This window comes from Phoxinus phoxinus (genome assembly GCF_949152265.1).
Source record: "Phoxinus phoxinus genome assembly, chromosome: 17".
NCBI lineage: Eukaryota > Metazoa > Chordata > Actinopteri > Cypriniformes > Leuciscidae > Phoxinus > Phoxinus phoxinus.
This window is the reverse complement of record NC_136892.1, coordinates 3,622,198-3,638,947: the sequence shown is the minus strand read 5'-3', so window position 1 is coordinate 3,638,947 and position 16,750 is coordinate 3,622,198. Positions and strand designations below refer to the sequence as shown.

Here is a 16,750-nt window from a genome sequence, read left to right as displayed (position 1 = left end):
AAGATCAGCCGAACACTGTGAGTGTGTGTTAGACATCAGGAATGCTTAGAGAACATTGTGTTTGGTGCGTTTTCTCTTCAAACCAAACTTGTGTCTTCAGCCGATAAAGTTTAAACCCGTCTGGCTAGATCGCTTTCTATTATGTTCACGCATTCGGTCAGTAGACGGCAGAGGTGGAGAGTAACAAAGTAAATTTGCTTGAGTATCTGTACTTTACTTGAGTATTATTTTTTCTGGAAACTTTTTACTTTAACTTCCCTATATTTGAAAGACAAATATTGTACTTTTTACTCCACTACATTTCTGTCAAGGTCCTTGAGTAGAGAGTAGTAACGTCAGGGATGATTTTAGTTGCAGTTTGGTTGTAAATGAAAGTCTGGTTGACGTCAGAACTCGACTGATGTTGGTTTCTGACGTCAACACGATTTTCGACCACAATACAACGTCTGTCCAACGTTGGAGATTAACGTCAATCTGACATTGGATTCTGACATCAACCTGATTTTCATTTTCAACGTCGTGTTTGGTCTTCTAAATCCACATTTTGTCATTGTTTTGGAGCACACTAGCTTATATATAACATTCATACTAAAAGCCAAAAAACTGGGAACAGCCATTTGTGTGTCTGGAACCATTGTGGACGTTATTGAGTGACTTATTCAATCCCACGACTGGAACTGTGTTTAAGAAATAAATGTGATATTCATATGAGGGCAGGCAGAGATTCAGAGGCATAAGGTACTGTAAGTATTACATGTAACAATGCAACAATAATAAAACAATGCATTGACATTTACTTTTATACTTAAGTACTTTTTAAAAAAGAGTACTTCTGTACTTTTACTTAAGTAAAAATCAGTCTTTACAACTTTCACTTGTAACAGGGTAATATTTGACAAGTAGTATCTGTACTTTTACTCAAGTAAGGAAGTTGGTAGTTGTTTTCTCTTGTTAAGTTGGTAGTTGGTAGACGGAGAGAATACGGGCTTTTAGTGGCTGTTTGAACACATCCGGTCACATGAGCATTTACACTACGAAAGCAATCCGCTCTAATGCGTTTTCAACTCCCTCTGGAAGTGGTGAAAGTGGACAAGCTAAAACATTTTAGACCCGTTTACTCCTGTATTTAGCGTCGTCCACTTGTGATCCGATCAACCAAAACACATCTTAACACCAGGTGTGAACAGGGCCTTAGATAAGCAATATGGTACTCGAGGCTAGTGCTGTATCGTCACTGAATACTGGGTGTTTACACTGAAGTCTCACAGCAGCCAATCACAGCAGTGGGCGTTTACACTGAAGTCTCACAGCAGCCAATCACAGCAGTGGGCGTTTACACTGAAGTCTCACAGCAGCCAATCACAGCAGTGGGCGTTTACACTGAAGTCTCACAGCAGTCAATCACAGCAGTGGGCGTTTACACTGAAGTCTCACAGCACCCAATCACAGCAGTGGGCGTTTACACTGAAGTCTCACAGCAGCCAATCACAGCAGTGGGCGTTTACACTGAAGTCTCACAGCACCCAATCACAGCAGTGGGCGTTTACACTGAAGTCTCACAGCAGTGGGTGTTTACACTGAAGTCTCACAGCCAATCACAGCAGTGGGCGTTTACACTGAAGTCTCACAGCAGCCAATCACAGCAGTGGGCGTTTACACTGAAGTCTCACAGCAGCCAATCACAGCAGTGGGCGTTACACTGAAGTCTCACAGCAGCCAATCACAGCAGCCAATCACAGCAGTGGGCGTTACACTGAAGTCTCACAGCAGCCAATCACAGCAGTGGGCGTTTACACTGAAGTCTCACAGCAGCCAATCACAGCAGTGGGCGTTACACTGAAGTCTCACAGCAGCCAATCACAGCAGTGGGCGTTACACTGCAGTCTCACAGCAGCCAATCACAGCAGTGGGCGTTTACACTGAAGTCTCACAGCAGCCAATCACAGCAGTGGGCGTTTACACTGAAGTCTCACAGCAGCCAATCACAGCAGTGGGTGTTACACTGAAGTCTAACAGCAGCCAATCACAGCAGTGGGCGTTACACTGAAGTCTCACAGCAGCCAATCACAGCAGTGGGCGTTACACTGAAGTCTCACAGCAGCCAATCACAGCAGTGGGCGTTTACACCGAAGTCTCTCAGCAGCCAATCACAGCAGTGGGCGTTTACACTGAAGTCTCACAGCAGCCAATCACAGCAGTGGGCGTTACACTGAAGTCTCACAGCAGCCAATCCCAGCAGTGGGCGTTTACACTGAAGTCTCACAGCAGCCAATCACAGCAGTGGGCGTTACACTGAAGTCTCACAGCAGCCAATCACAGCAGTGGGCGTTACACTGAAGTCTCACAGCAGCCAATCCCAGCAGTGGGCGTTTACACTGAAGTCTCACAGCAGCCAATCACAGCAGTGGGCGTTACACTGAAGTCTCACAGCAGCCAATCACAGCAGTGGGCGTTACACTGCAGTCTCACAGCAGCCAATCACAGCAGTGGGCGTTTACACTGAAGTCTCACAGCAGCCAATCACAGCAGTGGGCGTTTACACTGAAGTCTCACAGCAGCCAATCACAGCAGTGGGCGTTTACACTGAAGTCTCACAGCAGCCAATCACAGCAGTGGGCGTTTACACTGAAGTCTCACAGCAGCCAATCACAGCAGTGGGCGTTTACACTGAAGTCTCACAGCAGCCAATCACAGCAGTGGGCGTTTACACCGAAGTCTCACAGCAGCCAATCACAGCAGTGGCACCCCAGGAAACATTATAACATAATAAACTAATCCAGTTCATGACCCCTTTTAAAAGGACAAGAAATTGCAGCGGACATTCAAACTGATTTTGTATTACAAACCTGAAGGAAAATGCTATAAATGCAAGTAATACACTCAAGCTCTCTCGATCTCTCTCTTACAACTCTCTACTTTACATAATACAGTAAGCTTCAATGAACAATATCAATGAGAGCATATGTTTACGTTGCTAAGATTGGTTGCTAAGGGCGTTGTGTAGTGATACACAGAACCGTTAGGTGAAGCGGTCATAGCCTTGTTTTATCGTGAATAAAACACAGCTATTGACCAATCAGAATCAAGGACTGGAACTAACCGTTTTATAATGCCACATAAACCAGCACTGAACTATTAATTCATCAAAGCTTAACCATAAGCCAGTGACAGACATCACTTTAAAGTGAGGAATATGCTATAAATGCATGAAAGGCAACAACAAAGAGAAATCTAACATCATTCGGGGACAAGAAGCTGAAGAATTACGGCAGGATGCTGACAAAGCAAAGATCTGAATGTGTGGAAAGTGTATTCGCTGTAAGGGACAGACAGTTCAACGAATGCCAGAGTCTAATCTGAGCCGTGCACACAAACAGGGCTGTCGTTTTTTATGTGCGTTTGGGGAGCGGGGGAGAGCGCCGAGCCAAAGGACATTAAGGCGTGGAGCATTAGCCATGCTTGTGCGGGATAACGGGCCGGGATTGAAGAAAACCTCTCTGAATGCATCCAGAGCTCAAGTCTTGTTGCCTGGTGACCTAAATATTTACCATACGCTCATGAGAGTTTCTTCTTTTCTGCCAAAATAGCAGTCAGATCACTGCAACTTACTCATCTAGATACATGACCAACCTCTATTACACTTCATCACGTTCGTCCACCCTGTCCTTTGACCAACGGCTACATTTTAGTACAGGGCCGGGCTCAAATCTAAACTATAAATTACTATATAAATATATATATTTAGTATAGTACAAAGATTCCCTAGCATGCGACATTTTTACACAAAAGGCTGACATTTAAATATCACATTTAATGCTAAAACACTTTGTGTTAATTGTGTTAATAATGTTAATATTTTGTAAGAACTCTCCCAATCACCCACACACAAAAACTCCTTGGTTTAACAAATAAGATTCTAGTTGGTGAATATAAAAGCGTTTACATCGGTGCGTCACATCTGGAGTATTACTATGTTCTTTCTTTCTTTTTATTTTTTATTTCTTATTTATTTATACATTTATTTTGGGAATGTACCATAGTAATATGGTATTCTTTTAATATGTTATTCGTATATTAATAAATTAATCGCGTAGCAAAATGAAAGGAGGTTGCGATAATTTCTTCCTTATTGTGAAAGAAAAAAACAAGAAAAAAATGAGGGCGGGGCTTGATTTTGATGGTTGTGGTTTCCTATTGGTTGATCTCATGTGAGTGACACGTTGCCCCGCCCTCGCGCCAGTAAACTCATCATCAGAGAAGAAAAGAGATGTTGTTGCAAGAGGGAGGTAAAGTTATTTTGATTAAAGATTAGGAGGCACATGAATAAACATATCCACAGATAAATCATTTATAATAAATACTGCAATATTCCATTAAAAACTAAGAATTGTCCATTTTGACTTTGACAATTCTTATTTCGCAATTTCCGTATCATGCCTACTTTTAAAGTCACCATGAAACGGAAGTTGCGATAGTCTTTTGTGATGTAGCCTATAGGCTATCCAAGTGAAACGGCTTCTCAAACGGGGCGGGACTTGTCTTCCCGGAAAGTTCATATTTACGAGGTGGGAAGTCGTGTTTACGACGGCAGGTGCGTTCAAATCACTTCCGTTGGAGAAAGATGGCGGCCTAATTTTATTAATTTTGTACACAAAAATACAGCAAGGTTCTTAAACTCTTTTGTGACGTATAGAAGTCGTGTTTACGAGGTGGGAAGTCGTGTTTACGACGGCGCGTTCAAATCACTTTCGTTGGAGAAAGATAAAAATAAAATAAAAAATACAGCAAGGTTCTTAAACTCTAGTTATAGAAAATAAAGAACAAAGAAATGTGCATCAGATGTGCTTTGCTTTTTTGTGTTTTTAATTAATTTGCTAATGTTATCGTTAGGCTACATATTACATTGTTATATATTATAATGCCATCATATTTTGTGCAGGCAATTAAGATTACTGCGCTGTTAATAGAAAATTCTGACAATATCACTAAATACCAAAATAAGTTTTGTGGTATTCGGCCATGTTGTTCACTGACACGCCCCTAACTCGTAAAGATCGGGGCTTAACGAAAATCCCGAGCTTCCCACTCGTATTTACGACATTGTGGCGTTCATGTGCGCTCAACTCGTAAATTTACGATCTTTACAAGACGACTTGAACGCATCGTCGTTTGAAATTCACCTCATTCGCATTTAAGCACGAATTATTTATTTTTTTACAAAAATACAAGGAAGGTCCACATAAACAAAACCGTTTGATACACTTAATTGCCTCATAATTTCGTTAATGTACACGCGATTTTAGATTGTACTGCAAACTGTGGGAGACTGGACATGATTGCCTGTGGAAACAGACAGAGAGCATTGTGTGTTCAGACAGTTGTGCAGGCCTGATGCTAATGTGCACAGATAGATCTCTCTGTCGGGTAGGTCACTGCTCAACTGTTATATTGATGTCTAGAGCATCTGACAGCAGAAAACCACACCTCAACTCAGCTCTCACACACCACACACACGAACCCATGTTTCATAGACTTGGTCGTTTTATACGGTGCTTTTATTTTACATTCTCGGCACCTTAGAGGCATAATGTTCCGAATAAAGCCGGAATAAAGTAGTAAATGTCGTGCAGTGCTTGTGTCTGAACTGCGCAGTCGAACAGCATCAGCACCACGAGGCAGAAGATCTCAGAGACAAAGAACATCACTGCACAAACCGCGACACTAGCCTACATCTCGTCATTAAAAACATTACGTTTCTCACCGACACACATGAACACGAACTCAACCTTTAAAAACATCAGCTTTTAAATCATTGTATGGTGCTATAATGTATAGTGTGTGTGTGTTTGTGTGTGTGTGTAGCTTCAGACAGTCATGGGCGTGATTTTCTTGCTGCAGTGCTTCACCCAACCACATTATTTCTTATTTCTAATTCTACAATATTCGTAAAGGATCAGAAAAGAAAAAAAACAATGTAATTTTACATACACAAACACACTGTCATTTAATCCTGAATGGTTGTTTAAAACGTCAGTCACTTTATTGCACTCTGAATATAATTCCTGACAAAAATACATTTATAAGACACATCTCAATTCCTCAATATCAGCTTTGTCCAACATTTTTTGACTCGACTGGTGCTTGGCATTTAATCCTGCTACAGCTTTTGTTACAAACGTGAAGATAAAAAAAAACACAATATGCTTTTAAAAAAATGTGAATATGAATGTATCAACTTACAGTGATCTTTGGGATATTCTTTTTGCCTTGGTAAGACATGATTCGTTCTCGGTTGATGCAGATGTCTTTATTCTGTTCTTTTCTGATGTTGGTGGTGGCGCACACTGGACTTGATTGTCTCTGCCGGGCTCCTCCCTCATGTCCTGCCGGGTGTCGTGTGTCATTTACACCAGCAGGAGGCGCCACACCAGTGTTACAAAGACGAATCATTTGCGCGAATCGGTTCTCTCGAACAGCTCTGGTCACTGAATCGGCTCAAAGCGTAATTCGTCTTTTCTTTTACATTAAACCACTCCAGGATACTGTTCATGATATTCGAGCTAGAATTATTTTAAGTAACCTAATTTGAATGTCTTTGACCTTAGTAAAGACGACCTCATAAAACATTAGGCTAGGCTACACTCTTTTTGATGCTAGCTATAGTAGCCACATTGACATATCAACTGAAAAGTTAAAAACACAAAGCGAGTACGAGATTAATATAGTAATTTATATTAACACACATAATATTTGGGTGTGTTAATTTATATTAACACACCCAAACACACCGCTTTGAGAACGATATGCGAACCGAAAGAACCGACTCTGAAGAACCTTTTGTTAATGATTCGGATGATCATTAAACGGTTATGGCCAATAGGTTTGTTTTAATAGTTTTTATGTTTTCTCTTAAACGTGGAAACAGAGCTAGACTACTAATGACAACTGATAAATTAAGTAAATAAATCTGATTTGCCAACCCTTGTGAAAAATAATTACACTTTAGCTTACTTTTAGCCTACGAGTAATCATAAAAACTTTAAAAGAATATACTAAAGCCTGGATTGAATGTAATGTTATCAGACACTTGAATTGACTGTTATCTGCAATTAAATGGAAATGTAATTTCTATTTAATGCAATTAGTTGAATGCCTAGGACTTAAATACATCTATATTGTAACTTCATAATTATTTCTGTAGTTTTTAAATATGTTTAAAGTGCATGAATGTACTGACAATTCTTTATAGCTGTATAACAATGATTCGTTTTCTGTCGGTGAATGTCTCCAAACTGTTGCTCGCCTCATAAAACGCATGATATAATAAAGCGTCCTTGGTGTTTCCATGGTTTCTACAAAAATAAACCCGGAATGATGTCATTGACAAGCGACGCATGGACACGGTGGTTAAAACTTCTTATTTCTCTGGATTTAAACATTCTTAGAAACATTTGGGATAATGTAAGTACACAAATCAACAAAATATATAACATTGTTCTAGTGGTTTTGGGATATTTTGATCCAAAAATCGTACATAGTGTGCCTTTAAGTGGCCTTTTATTTCATTAATATTATATTATCTGCAAGTACAGTTTTTTTAATATAGATTTTTATGATTTTATATGAACAGCAAGTGCACATTAAATACAATTAGACACATTTATTTTGCAGAAAGGGAGTTATTAAAAAAAATCTCAGACAATCCTACAACTATAATCTCCTCATGAACTGCTAAGGCTAGTTAGCTTGATTTACTGTCTTTAAGATCGAGTGTGTTTCAGTGCAGAGAGAGAGAATGCTGTATTTATCAGTTATTAAAGTAAATCTTAACCAATGAGCAAAGACTCATAATCAAGTCAAGGACTAGACGAGTCTCTCACAGTGATGGTGAACAAAAGAGGAGAGCAGAAGAGGAGGAGAAGAGGAGAGAACAGCTGCTGATCACGAGCCCCGCCCTGACATGAGGCTCTTTTGTCTGAGCAGAACCAACACACCCCCTCTCACACACACACACACACCCTCACACACACACACACTCACACTCACGCGCACACATAGACACACACTCACTCACTCACACACACACACACACACACACCCTCACACACACTCACACTCACGCGCACACATAGACACACACTCACTCACTCACACACACACACACACACACCCTCACACACACTCACGCGCACACATAGACACACACACACTCACACACACAGACACTCACACACACCCCCTCTTTCTCACACACACAGACACACACTCTCACTCACACACCCCCTCTCTCTCTCACACACACACACTCACTCTCTCTCACACACACACACACACCCTCACAAACACACACACAGAGACACACACTCTCTCTCACACACACACTCACACAGACACACTCTCACACACACATTCACACAGACACACACTCTCTCACCCACACACAAACACACACACACACACACACTCACGCTCACACACCCCCTCTCACTCACACCCGCACAAACACACTCACACACCCCTACACACAGACACACTCACACAGACACACTCTCTCACCCACACACAAACACACACACACACACACTCACGCTCACACACCCCCTCTCTCACTCACACCCTCACAAACACACTCACACACCCCTACACACAGACACACTCACGCGCACACACAGACACACACACACTCACGCGCACACACAGACACACACTATCACTCACACATGCTCTCTCTCACACACACACACACACACTCTCTCTCTCACACACACACTCACACAGACACACACTCTCTCTTACACACATACACACACTCACACACCCCCTCTCCCACTCACTCACACACACACACACTCACACCCTCACAAACACACTCATACACCCCTACACACACACACACACGCACACACAGACACACACTCTCACACACACACACCCTCTCTCAATCACACACATACACACACCCTCACAAACACACTCACACACACACACACTCACTCTCACACACGCACACACACACACTCACACACGCACACACACACACACACTCACTCACACGCACACACAGACACACACACACTCTCTCTCTCACACACACACATACACACTCTCTCTCTCTCACACACACACACACACACACACACACATATTTCTACTGAATTGGTCTCATGTCACACAGATCAGTCACTACATGACAATGTTTATTAGATCACGTGAACAGTAATATCTCCACACATATGACTCCCTTCTGATAAAACAATGAATAATATTATAATCACAATATAAAGATCTTGGAAAGCCTATACGTCCAGATCTGTGTCGTGCAGTGACATTCATAACGATGAAGAACATTTCCTTACATAAGAAGAACAAAAGCACAATAGTTTGACAGCAGCTGTAATGTAATATTGCACAACTGTATGAAGCGTGTAATGACAGAAACAGTGTCTGCTAATCAGCCAAACTTACTGTAAGTGTGTCAATAATGAGGCACTAGTAAACATTTCTCTATCGCACAGCTTCCTGTTGAGTCAGCAATAACGCCTGTCCACTAGATGGCGCTGTGCGATACGTTCTGACTGTGCCATCAACATCAGAACAAATACTGTATATAAAGCCTTGTGAGGCATATTCTTTCAACTCTGTCAAATTATAAACATAACTAATGAAACACCACATATTTTACATTTGAAAAAAAACAACCTACTGACAATAAAATAGTCCAATAGTTCTGCACTATATATATACACACACACACACACACACACACACACACACACACACACACACACACACACACACACACACATATATATACAGTATAACTGAAAATAATTGTAGGCCTATAAGTAAATACTAATAATTAGGACACATTTCTCAATATACTTAGGTGACTTTTTCTTCACTCTTCACACAGTGAGCACAACATAAGTCTATGTGGGCTAAACTGTGGATCATTTATCATTGCTTTGGCTACAGTGACTACATCTTTCAAATTACATTAATTATTTTCTCACTTCGACACAACAACCTCCACAACTCTGTGTATCTACAGGCCAAACAGCACACTGATCTCAGAACTGCTAAACTTAAGTTCAAAACAATAACATAATACAGAACTGTATACGACAGCATTTTGACACATTTCTACAGTAATATTGTAACAAAATATATTTTGAATCTAAAAATGAAATGGTATAAAACAATTGGACCAACCACAGCTGATTCCTATTGTATCTGTATCGGTGGATGGTGTGTAGACACATGTTTGTACTTTGGAATTACTAAATATATTAAATATTAAATATATTATATATTAAAATATATATAAAGTATTGAAGCATCTGCATCATGTCTGATTCATTCTAGTAACATATATTGCAGTGAATTGTAAACAGTAGAGAGGTAGACGAAAGAAAGCATTTACAGAGCAACACATTGTATAATGCTCCTGTTGTTTTTTAGGTCATTGTTTTGTGGGTGATAAAGTGTGTTTGTCGGCTGTCAACCTTTGCTAGTGTTATGGAAGAAAATGTTGATCTGAGACATGTATGAAGTGATTTGAGACATGTATGAAGTGATCTGAGACATGTATGAAGTGATCTGAGACATGTATGAAGTGATCTGAGACATGTATGAAGTGATCTGAGACATGTATGAAGTGATCTGAGACATGTATGAAGTGATCTGAGACATGTATGAAGTGATCTGAGACATGTATGAAGTGATCTGAGACATGTATGAAGTGATCTGAGACATGTATGAAGTGATTTGAGACATGTATGAAGTGATTTGAGACATGTATGAAGTGATCTGAGACATGTATGAAGTGATTTGAGACATGTATGAAGTGATCTGAGACATGTATGAAGTGATCTGAGACATGTATGAAGTGATCTGAGACATGTATGAAGTGATCTGAGACATGTATGAAGTGATCTGAGACATGTATGAAGTGATCTGAGACATGTATGAAGTGATCTGAGACATGTATGAAGTGATTTGAGACATGTATGAAGTGATCTGAGACATGTATGAAGTGATCTGAGACATGTATGAAGTGATCTGAGACATGTATGAAGTGATCTGAGACATGTATGAAGTGATCTGAGACATGTATGAAGTGATTTGAGACATGTATGAAGTGATCTGAGACATGTATGAAGTGATTTGAGACATGTATGAAGTGATCTGAGACATGTATGAAGTGATCTGAGACATGTATGAAGTGATCTGAGACATGTATGAAGTGATCTGAGACATGTATGAAGTGATTTGAGACATGTATGAAGTGATCTGAGACATGTATGAAGTGATCTGAGACATGTATGAAGTGATCTGAGACATGTATGAAGTGATCTGAGACATGTATGAAGTGATTTGAGACATGTATGAAGTGATTTGAGACATGTATGAAGTGATCTGAGACATGTATGAAGTGATCTGAGACATGTATGAAGTGATTTGAGACATGTATGAAGTGATCTGAGACATGTATGAAGTGATCTGAGACATGTATGAAGTGATCTGAGACATGTATGAAGTGATCTGAGACATGTATGAAGTGATTTGAGACATGTATGAAGTGATTTGAGACATGTATGAAGTGATCTGAGACATGTATGAAGTGATCTGAGACATGTATGAAGTGATTTGAGACATGTATGAAGTGATCTGAGACATGTATGAAGTGATCTGAGACATGTATGAAGTGATTTGAGACATGTATGAAGTGATTTGAGACATGTATGAAGTGATCTGAGACATGTATGAAGTGATTTGAGACATGTATGAAGTGATCTGAGACATGTATGAAGTGATCTGAGACATGTATGAAGTGATCTGAGACATGTATGAAGTGATCTGAGACATGTATGAAGTGATTTGAGACATGTATGAAGTGATTTGAGACATGTATGAAGTGATCTGAGACGTATGAAGTGATCTGAGACATGTATGAAGTGATCTGAGACATGTATGAAGTGATCTGAGACATGTATGAAGTGATTTGAGACATGTATGAAGTGATCTGAGACATGTATGAAGTGATCTGAGACATGTATGAAGTGATCTGAGACATGTATGAAGTGATTTGAGACATGTATGAAGTGATCTGAGACATGTATGAAGTGATCTGAGACATGTATGAAGTGATCTGAGACATGTATGAAGTGATTTGAGACATGTATGAAGTGATTTGAGACATGTATGAAGTGATCTGAGACATGTATGAAGTGATCTGAGACATGTATGAAGTGATCTGAGACATGTATGAAGTGATTTGAGACATGTATGAAGTGATTTGAGACATGTATGAAGTGATTTGAGACATGTATGGAGTGATTTGGTAGTTTTAGTGCATTTTGAATGTGAAATGAACTACTGTGCCGAGATGAAAGTTGGTTAGGAGAACTTTGTGAAGAGTTTTGAAAAAGTGACTGAAATAAAATTTTGGTATGTTTTATCTTACCTGAAGTGCATCCAAGATGAAGGTGTCTTTGTCTCCGCAGTAGTTTCAGTTTTGATATTTTTAGGTCAAACCGTTCTTGTCTGTCAGTCATATAATGCAGGTATATAGACACTGTCTCCAAAAGCATGCAGAGAAAAGTCCAAATTAAAAAATTCCCCATCGTAAGTGCACATTGATGGCCTAAGACACGAAACAAGTGGTTTGTGTGATAAAACACAGTATTTATATCGTTTTTATCTCTTTTACACAACCACGTCCATCTGATCTGTTTACTTAGTCTGCGCAAGCGCCGTAAAGCGTCGGAAGTGGTCACCTGGATGAGTTCGCGCGAGCTTAAGTAAATGTATTTTTTTACATCGGTTTAAACATCCCGGATAAGCGCAAACTAGTACCATTTCTATTAGCCGTCCTATCTCTGTTCTGTGCATAGGCTCTGGTGTAAACAATGAGTGACGTACACGCGCGAGAGAGATCACTTCCGGAGCCTTCCGGCACTTGCGTGTTATCACACAAACCGCTTGTTTCGTGTCTTAGGCCATCAATGTGCACTTACGATGGGGAATTGTGTAATTTGGACTTTTCTCTGCATGCTTTTGGAGACAGTGCCTATAGACCTGCATTATATGACTGACAGACAAGAACGGTTTGACCTAAAAATATCAAAATTAAAACTACTGCGGAGACAAAGACACCGACATCTTGGATGCACTTCAGGTAAGCTAAAACATACCAACATTTCATTTCAAAGTGAACTATCCCTTTAAGTATTGAGAAATGTGTCCTAGAGACTGTAAAAAACTGTAATTAGACATTTCATCAAGACCCAAATCTGATCAGTATTTTGAGAAGGTCAAGGCCCAATATTGTCTTTCAGACACGCGTTTATCACACAGAGATGAGAAGAAAAGCTGTCAGAATAAAATAATTATGCTTTAAATGCTTCAAAGACAGAAGGAAAACATTCTGAAATATAATTTCACCTGTTTCCCTATAACACACGCCAGCATGATGTTTACACGAACCCGTTGTGGCGGGAGGAGCAAACAACAGACACGGTGGTGTGTCAAACCTCGGAGAGGCATTTATTAAATAAAATATACATAAAATGCCCAAAAAGGGGGAAATGAAGTGTTAAAATAAAAGGGGATCTGGTGTCCTCGTCGTGTCAGGCAATCGTGAAGGAGGGGTAGTGAAGAGATGGGTTATTTAAAACATGACATGGGTCGTGTGCGTGTACAAACAAAACAAATAGTCTAAACTTTTTGATTTAGGTGTCACAACTTTATGGAATGTTCCATTATTTTTAAAGGAGTGAGTGATGGTATGTTTTTGTTACAAATATGTAACAATACTGTTACATATTTATTATATATTATATTTAAAATAAACTGTAGGATGTGCCTTGAGGATCACACACTACGGATACATTTAGAAACAATCAAGGGTCGATTAAGCCACTTTTAATGAAAAGTAAAAACTAACATAAAAAAATTATTAGACCATAAACCTCCCAATAAATCCATAAGCATAAAAAAAATCAATGACTGAGCGCAGACACTTTGTAAACGTACAAAACGAGCATGTGCAGTCAGCAGGAATTGGATTATGTGAGCAAATTATTTTTAATGTATTTAAATTCCTGCTTCCTGCTGCTTCAGGAGCATTTGTTCTGCTGGCGAGAGGGATTCAGACAAATCTCTATTAAATCAGAGCCATATTTAATAAAGGGCAACAGCATAAACCACCTGACATCAATAAGTGATTCAATATCTTCACAAAGAACTCTCTCTCTCTCTCAGAAACACATCCAACAGTTCAGAGAAAATAACCTTCAGAAAATGTTGATCGTTGACAATTCTTTTTATATTAAATTAGGAAAAATATTGATATTATGTTATGCAACCCTGTTATGAATAAATATGTATTGTGTATGTAATGTTCTCGTTCTGTTTTGGTTTGGTTTTTCATTCTGTTCCTGTTTGCCAGTGTTCCCTGTCATCTGTAACTTTGGATCCTGATTTGAGTGCCACACCTGTTCACGGTTTCATTGATTATATTCACTGCGTATTTAAGCTATTTAAGGCTACGTTTACACGTGAACGGCTATTTTCATAAACGGACATTTCACCCCTCTCCGTTTTCAAAAATAAAAAAATGTGGGGGGGGTGGTGGTTTATTGATCACTTTTACTCAGGACATGCTAGCTGGCAACAAAGGATTCCATTCATTATGCTAAGCTAAGCTAGCAGCGATCCTGCCAAACTAAAACAATGCATGCACTGAGACAAAAATGCATTTGCTGTGGAGTGTTCCTTTAAACGTAAAGGTGCTGTATGTAACTTTTTCACTCTACTAAAGCATAAAAATACCATAATTTGTTTGCATATCTTTAGGAAACATACTTTACATACTCGTTTCTCAGAAAAACACTTCTACAGCCAGTTATTTTACTGTTTTTCTTTTGGTCTGTGATACTGCACTTTTCCTATTGTTATTGTCCATTGCGCTCGTTCCTGTTGCGTGGGCTCAAACTGGCAACCCGTGTGAGCGTCGAGTCTGAGGAGGCGGGAGAAATGACGATCTTCGATATTTTTAATCGGACTGCAGTACCTTTTTCGACCACTGGCCGTCATTCTTACAGACTGCACCTTTAAGTAAGTTTAATTTTGTTAAAAAAAATTCTACAATAAAATAAATATCAAATCAAAATATTATGCCAAGTCATGACATGGATGGTTTCTAAGACGATAATAATTTGCTTTATTGCTTAAAAAATATATACCGGTAGGCCTATAGGAATATTTTGTGAAGAACATCTAGAACTCTTTTTAACCCAAAACAAACCAAGTTTTAAGTAGGCCTACAACATTGAGCCTGAAGGCCGTAGGCTTCACAGATATAGAGTTTCAGTGCTATTATGTCACCTAATCTAACCTACACCTTTCATCTAGATCTAACTTACAAAACCATTTAACATGATACAGCGCACTGCAGAAGAAAATTATAATAGATAGATAGATAGATAGATAGATAGATAGATAGATAGATAGATAGATAGATAGATAGATAGATAGATAGATAGATAGATAGATAGATAGATAGATAGATAGATAGATAGATAGATAGATAGATAGATACCTTCTCAAGGTCTTGAACAGCTTCCTTCTCGAACGCAGTCTTTATCTGTCCCGTGTCTTTAGGCTCTGGTGAAGGTGGAGGTATAAAGTTGGTCTTCAGCTCTTCTCTGTGTGTGACTCTTGTGCTTCTGGAGCGCTGGCCGACAGTAAGAGCGTCAAAATCGATGGTTTTACTCTCATACGCTCCTTCTACGTTACAAAACAGCCCTCCGTGCTTGTGTCGCGGCACCGGGTCCGCCGAGCCCGGGCGAGCCAGATACACCGACAGATCCTCGTCCCGGTCCCGGTCCCGGTCCACGCGTTTGCGCTCGCGCTCAGCCATGCTGTGAGTGTGTGTGAGAGTGTGTGAGACACACTGAGAATGACAGGAGAAACTTCACTCGAGCTCCACGCCTCACCGTCACATTTCTGCAGATCTCCACACTGTTTAGGTAACAGCTCAACTTTCGCTAGCAACATTTAGCCTGTTATAGGCTTAGATATCATGTTTAACTGATAATTAGTTGGGCTACTAACTTACATGCAAAGATTAATTTAATAAATTTTCAACTTTATTGGCTATTTGAATCAATTAGAGCACCTGATCAGAAGCATTATCTAATTCATTGTATTTTGAAGTGTGACATTTAGCATTGCTTTTTTTTCGGGATATAAATAAATGAATAAATTACCTAGCCAGTTGACGTATTCTACATTAATATTTATAGGGAAACAGGAAAAGTAGCCTATGTATATAGGCTAAGCTTCAAAACATTTAGGCTATAATATCACAGATTCATGACTTCTATATAGAGATTGGGTTTTTATATTTTTGTTTTTATTGATTTTTTGTTAAATTAACTTTAATCATTGAATTCAATATACTGTAGGCTATATAGCTATATCACAAAAGCCTGATATTTAAATATCACATTAAATGCTAAAACACTTTGGTTTTATATTGTTGACAAATAAGATTATTAATATTATCTTGTACAATTTTGGAAGAACTCCCCCACCCACCCGCACACAAAAACTCCTTGGTTTAACTAATAAGATTCTAGTTGGTGCACATAAAAGCATTTCCATTGAATGTCACACATCTTGTTCTTTTTTTATTTTTTTTATTTTGGGCATGTACCATACATTTAAATTAAATGTAATATAG

General features: G+C 39.3%; 1 protein-coding gene across 2 annotated transcripts in view; it reads right to left on the bottom strand.

Moving 5' to 3' along the window:
* dpysl3 (dihydropyrimidinase like 3) overlaps positions 1–16,029 on the bottom strand; it is an 82,487-nt gene extending 66,458 nt beyond the window's left edge. The window contains exon 1 of one of the 2 annotated variants that reach the window (XM_079585093.1): positions 15,605–16,029. In XM_079585093.1, the coding sequence (XP_079441219.1) occupies positions 15,605–15,925 (321 nt within the window). In that variant the 5' untranslated portion in view covers positions 15,926–16,029. Of the gene's footprint in view, positions 1–6,240; positions 6,394–15,604 lie in introns of those variants that run through there. The other variant, XM_079585094.1, reaches the window with a different exon arrangement.
* Between the last annotated feature and the right edge of the window lie 721 nt (positions 16,030–16,750).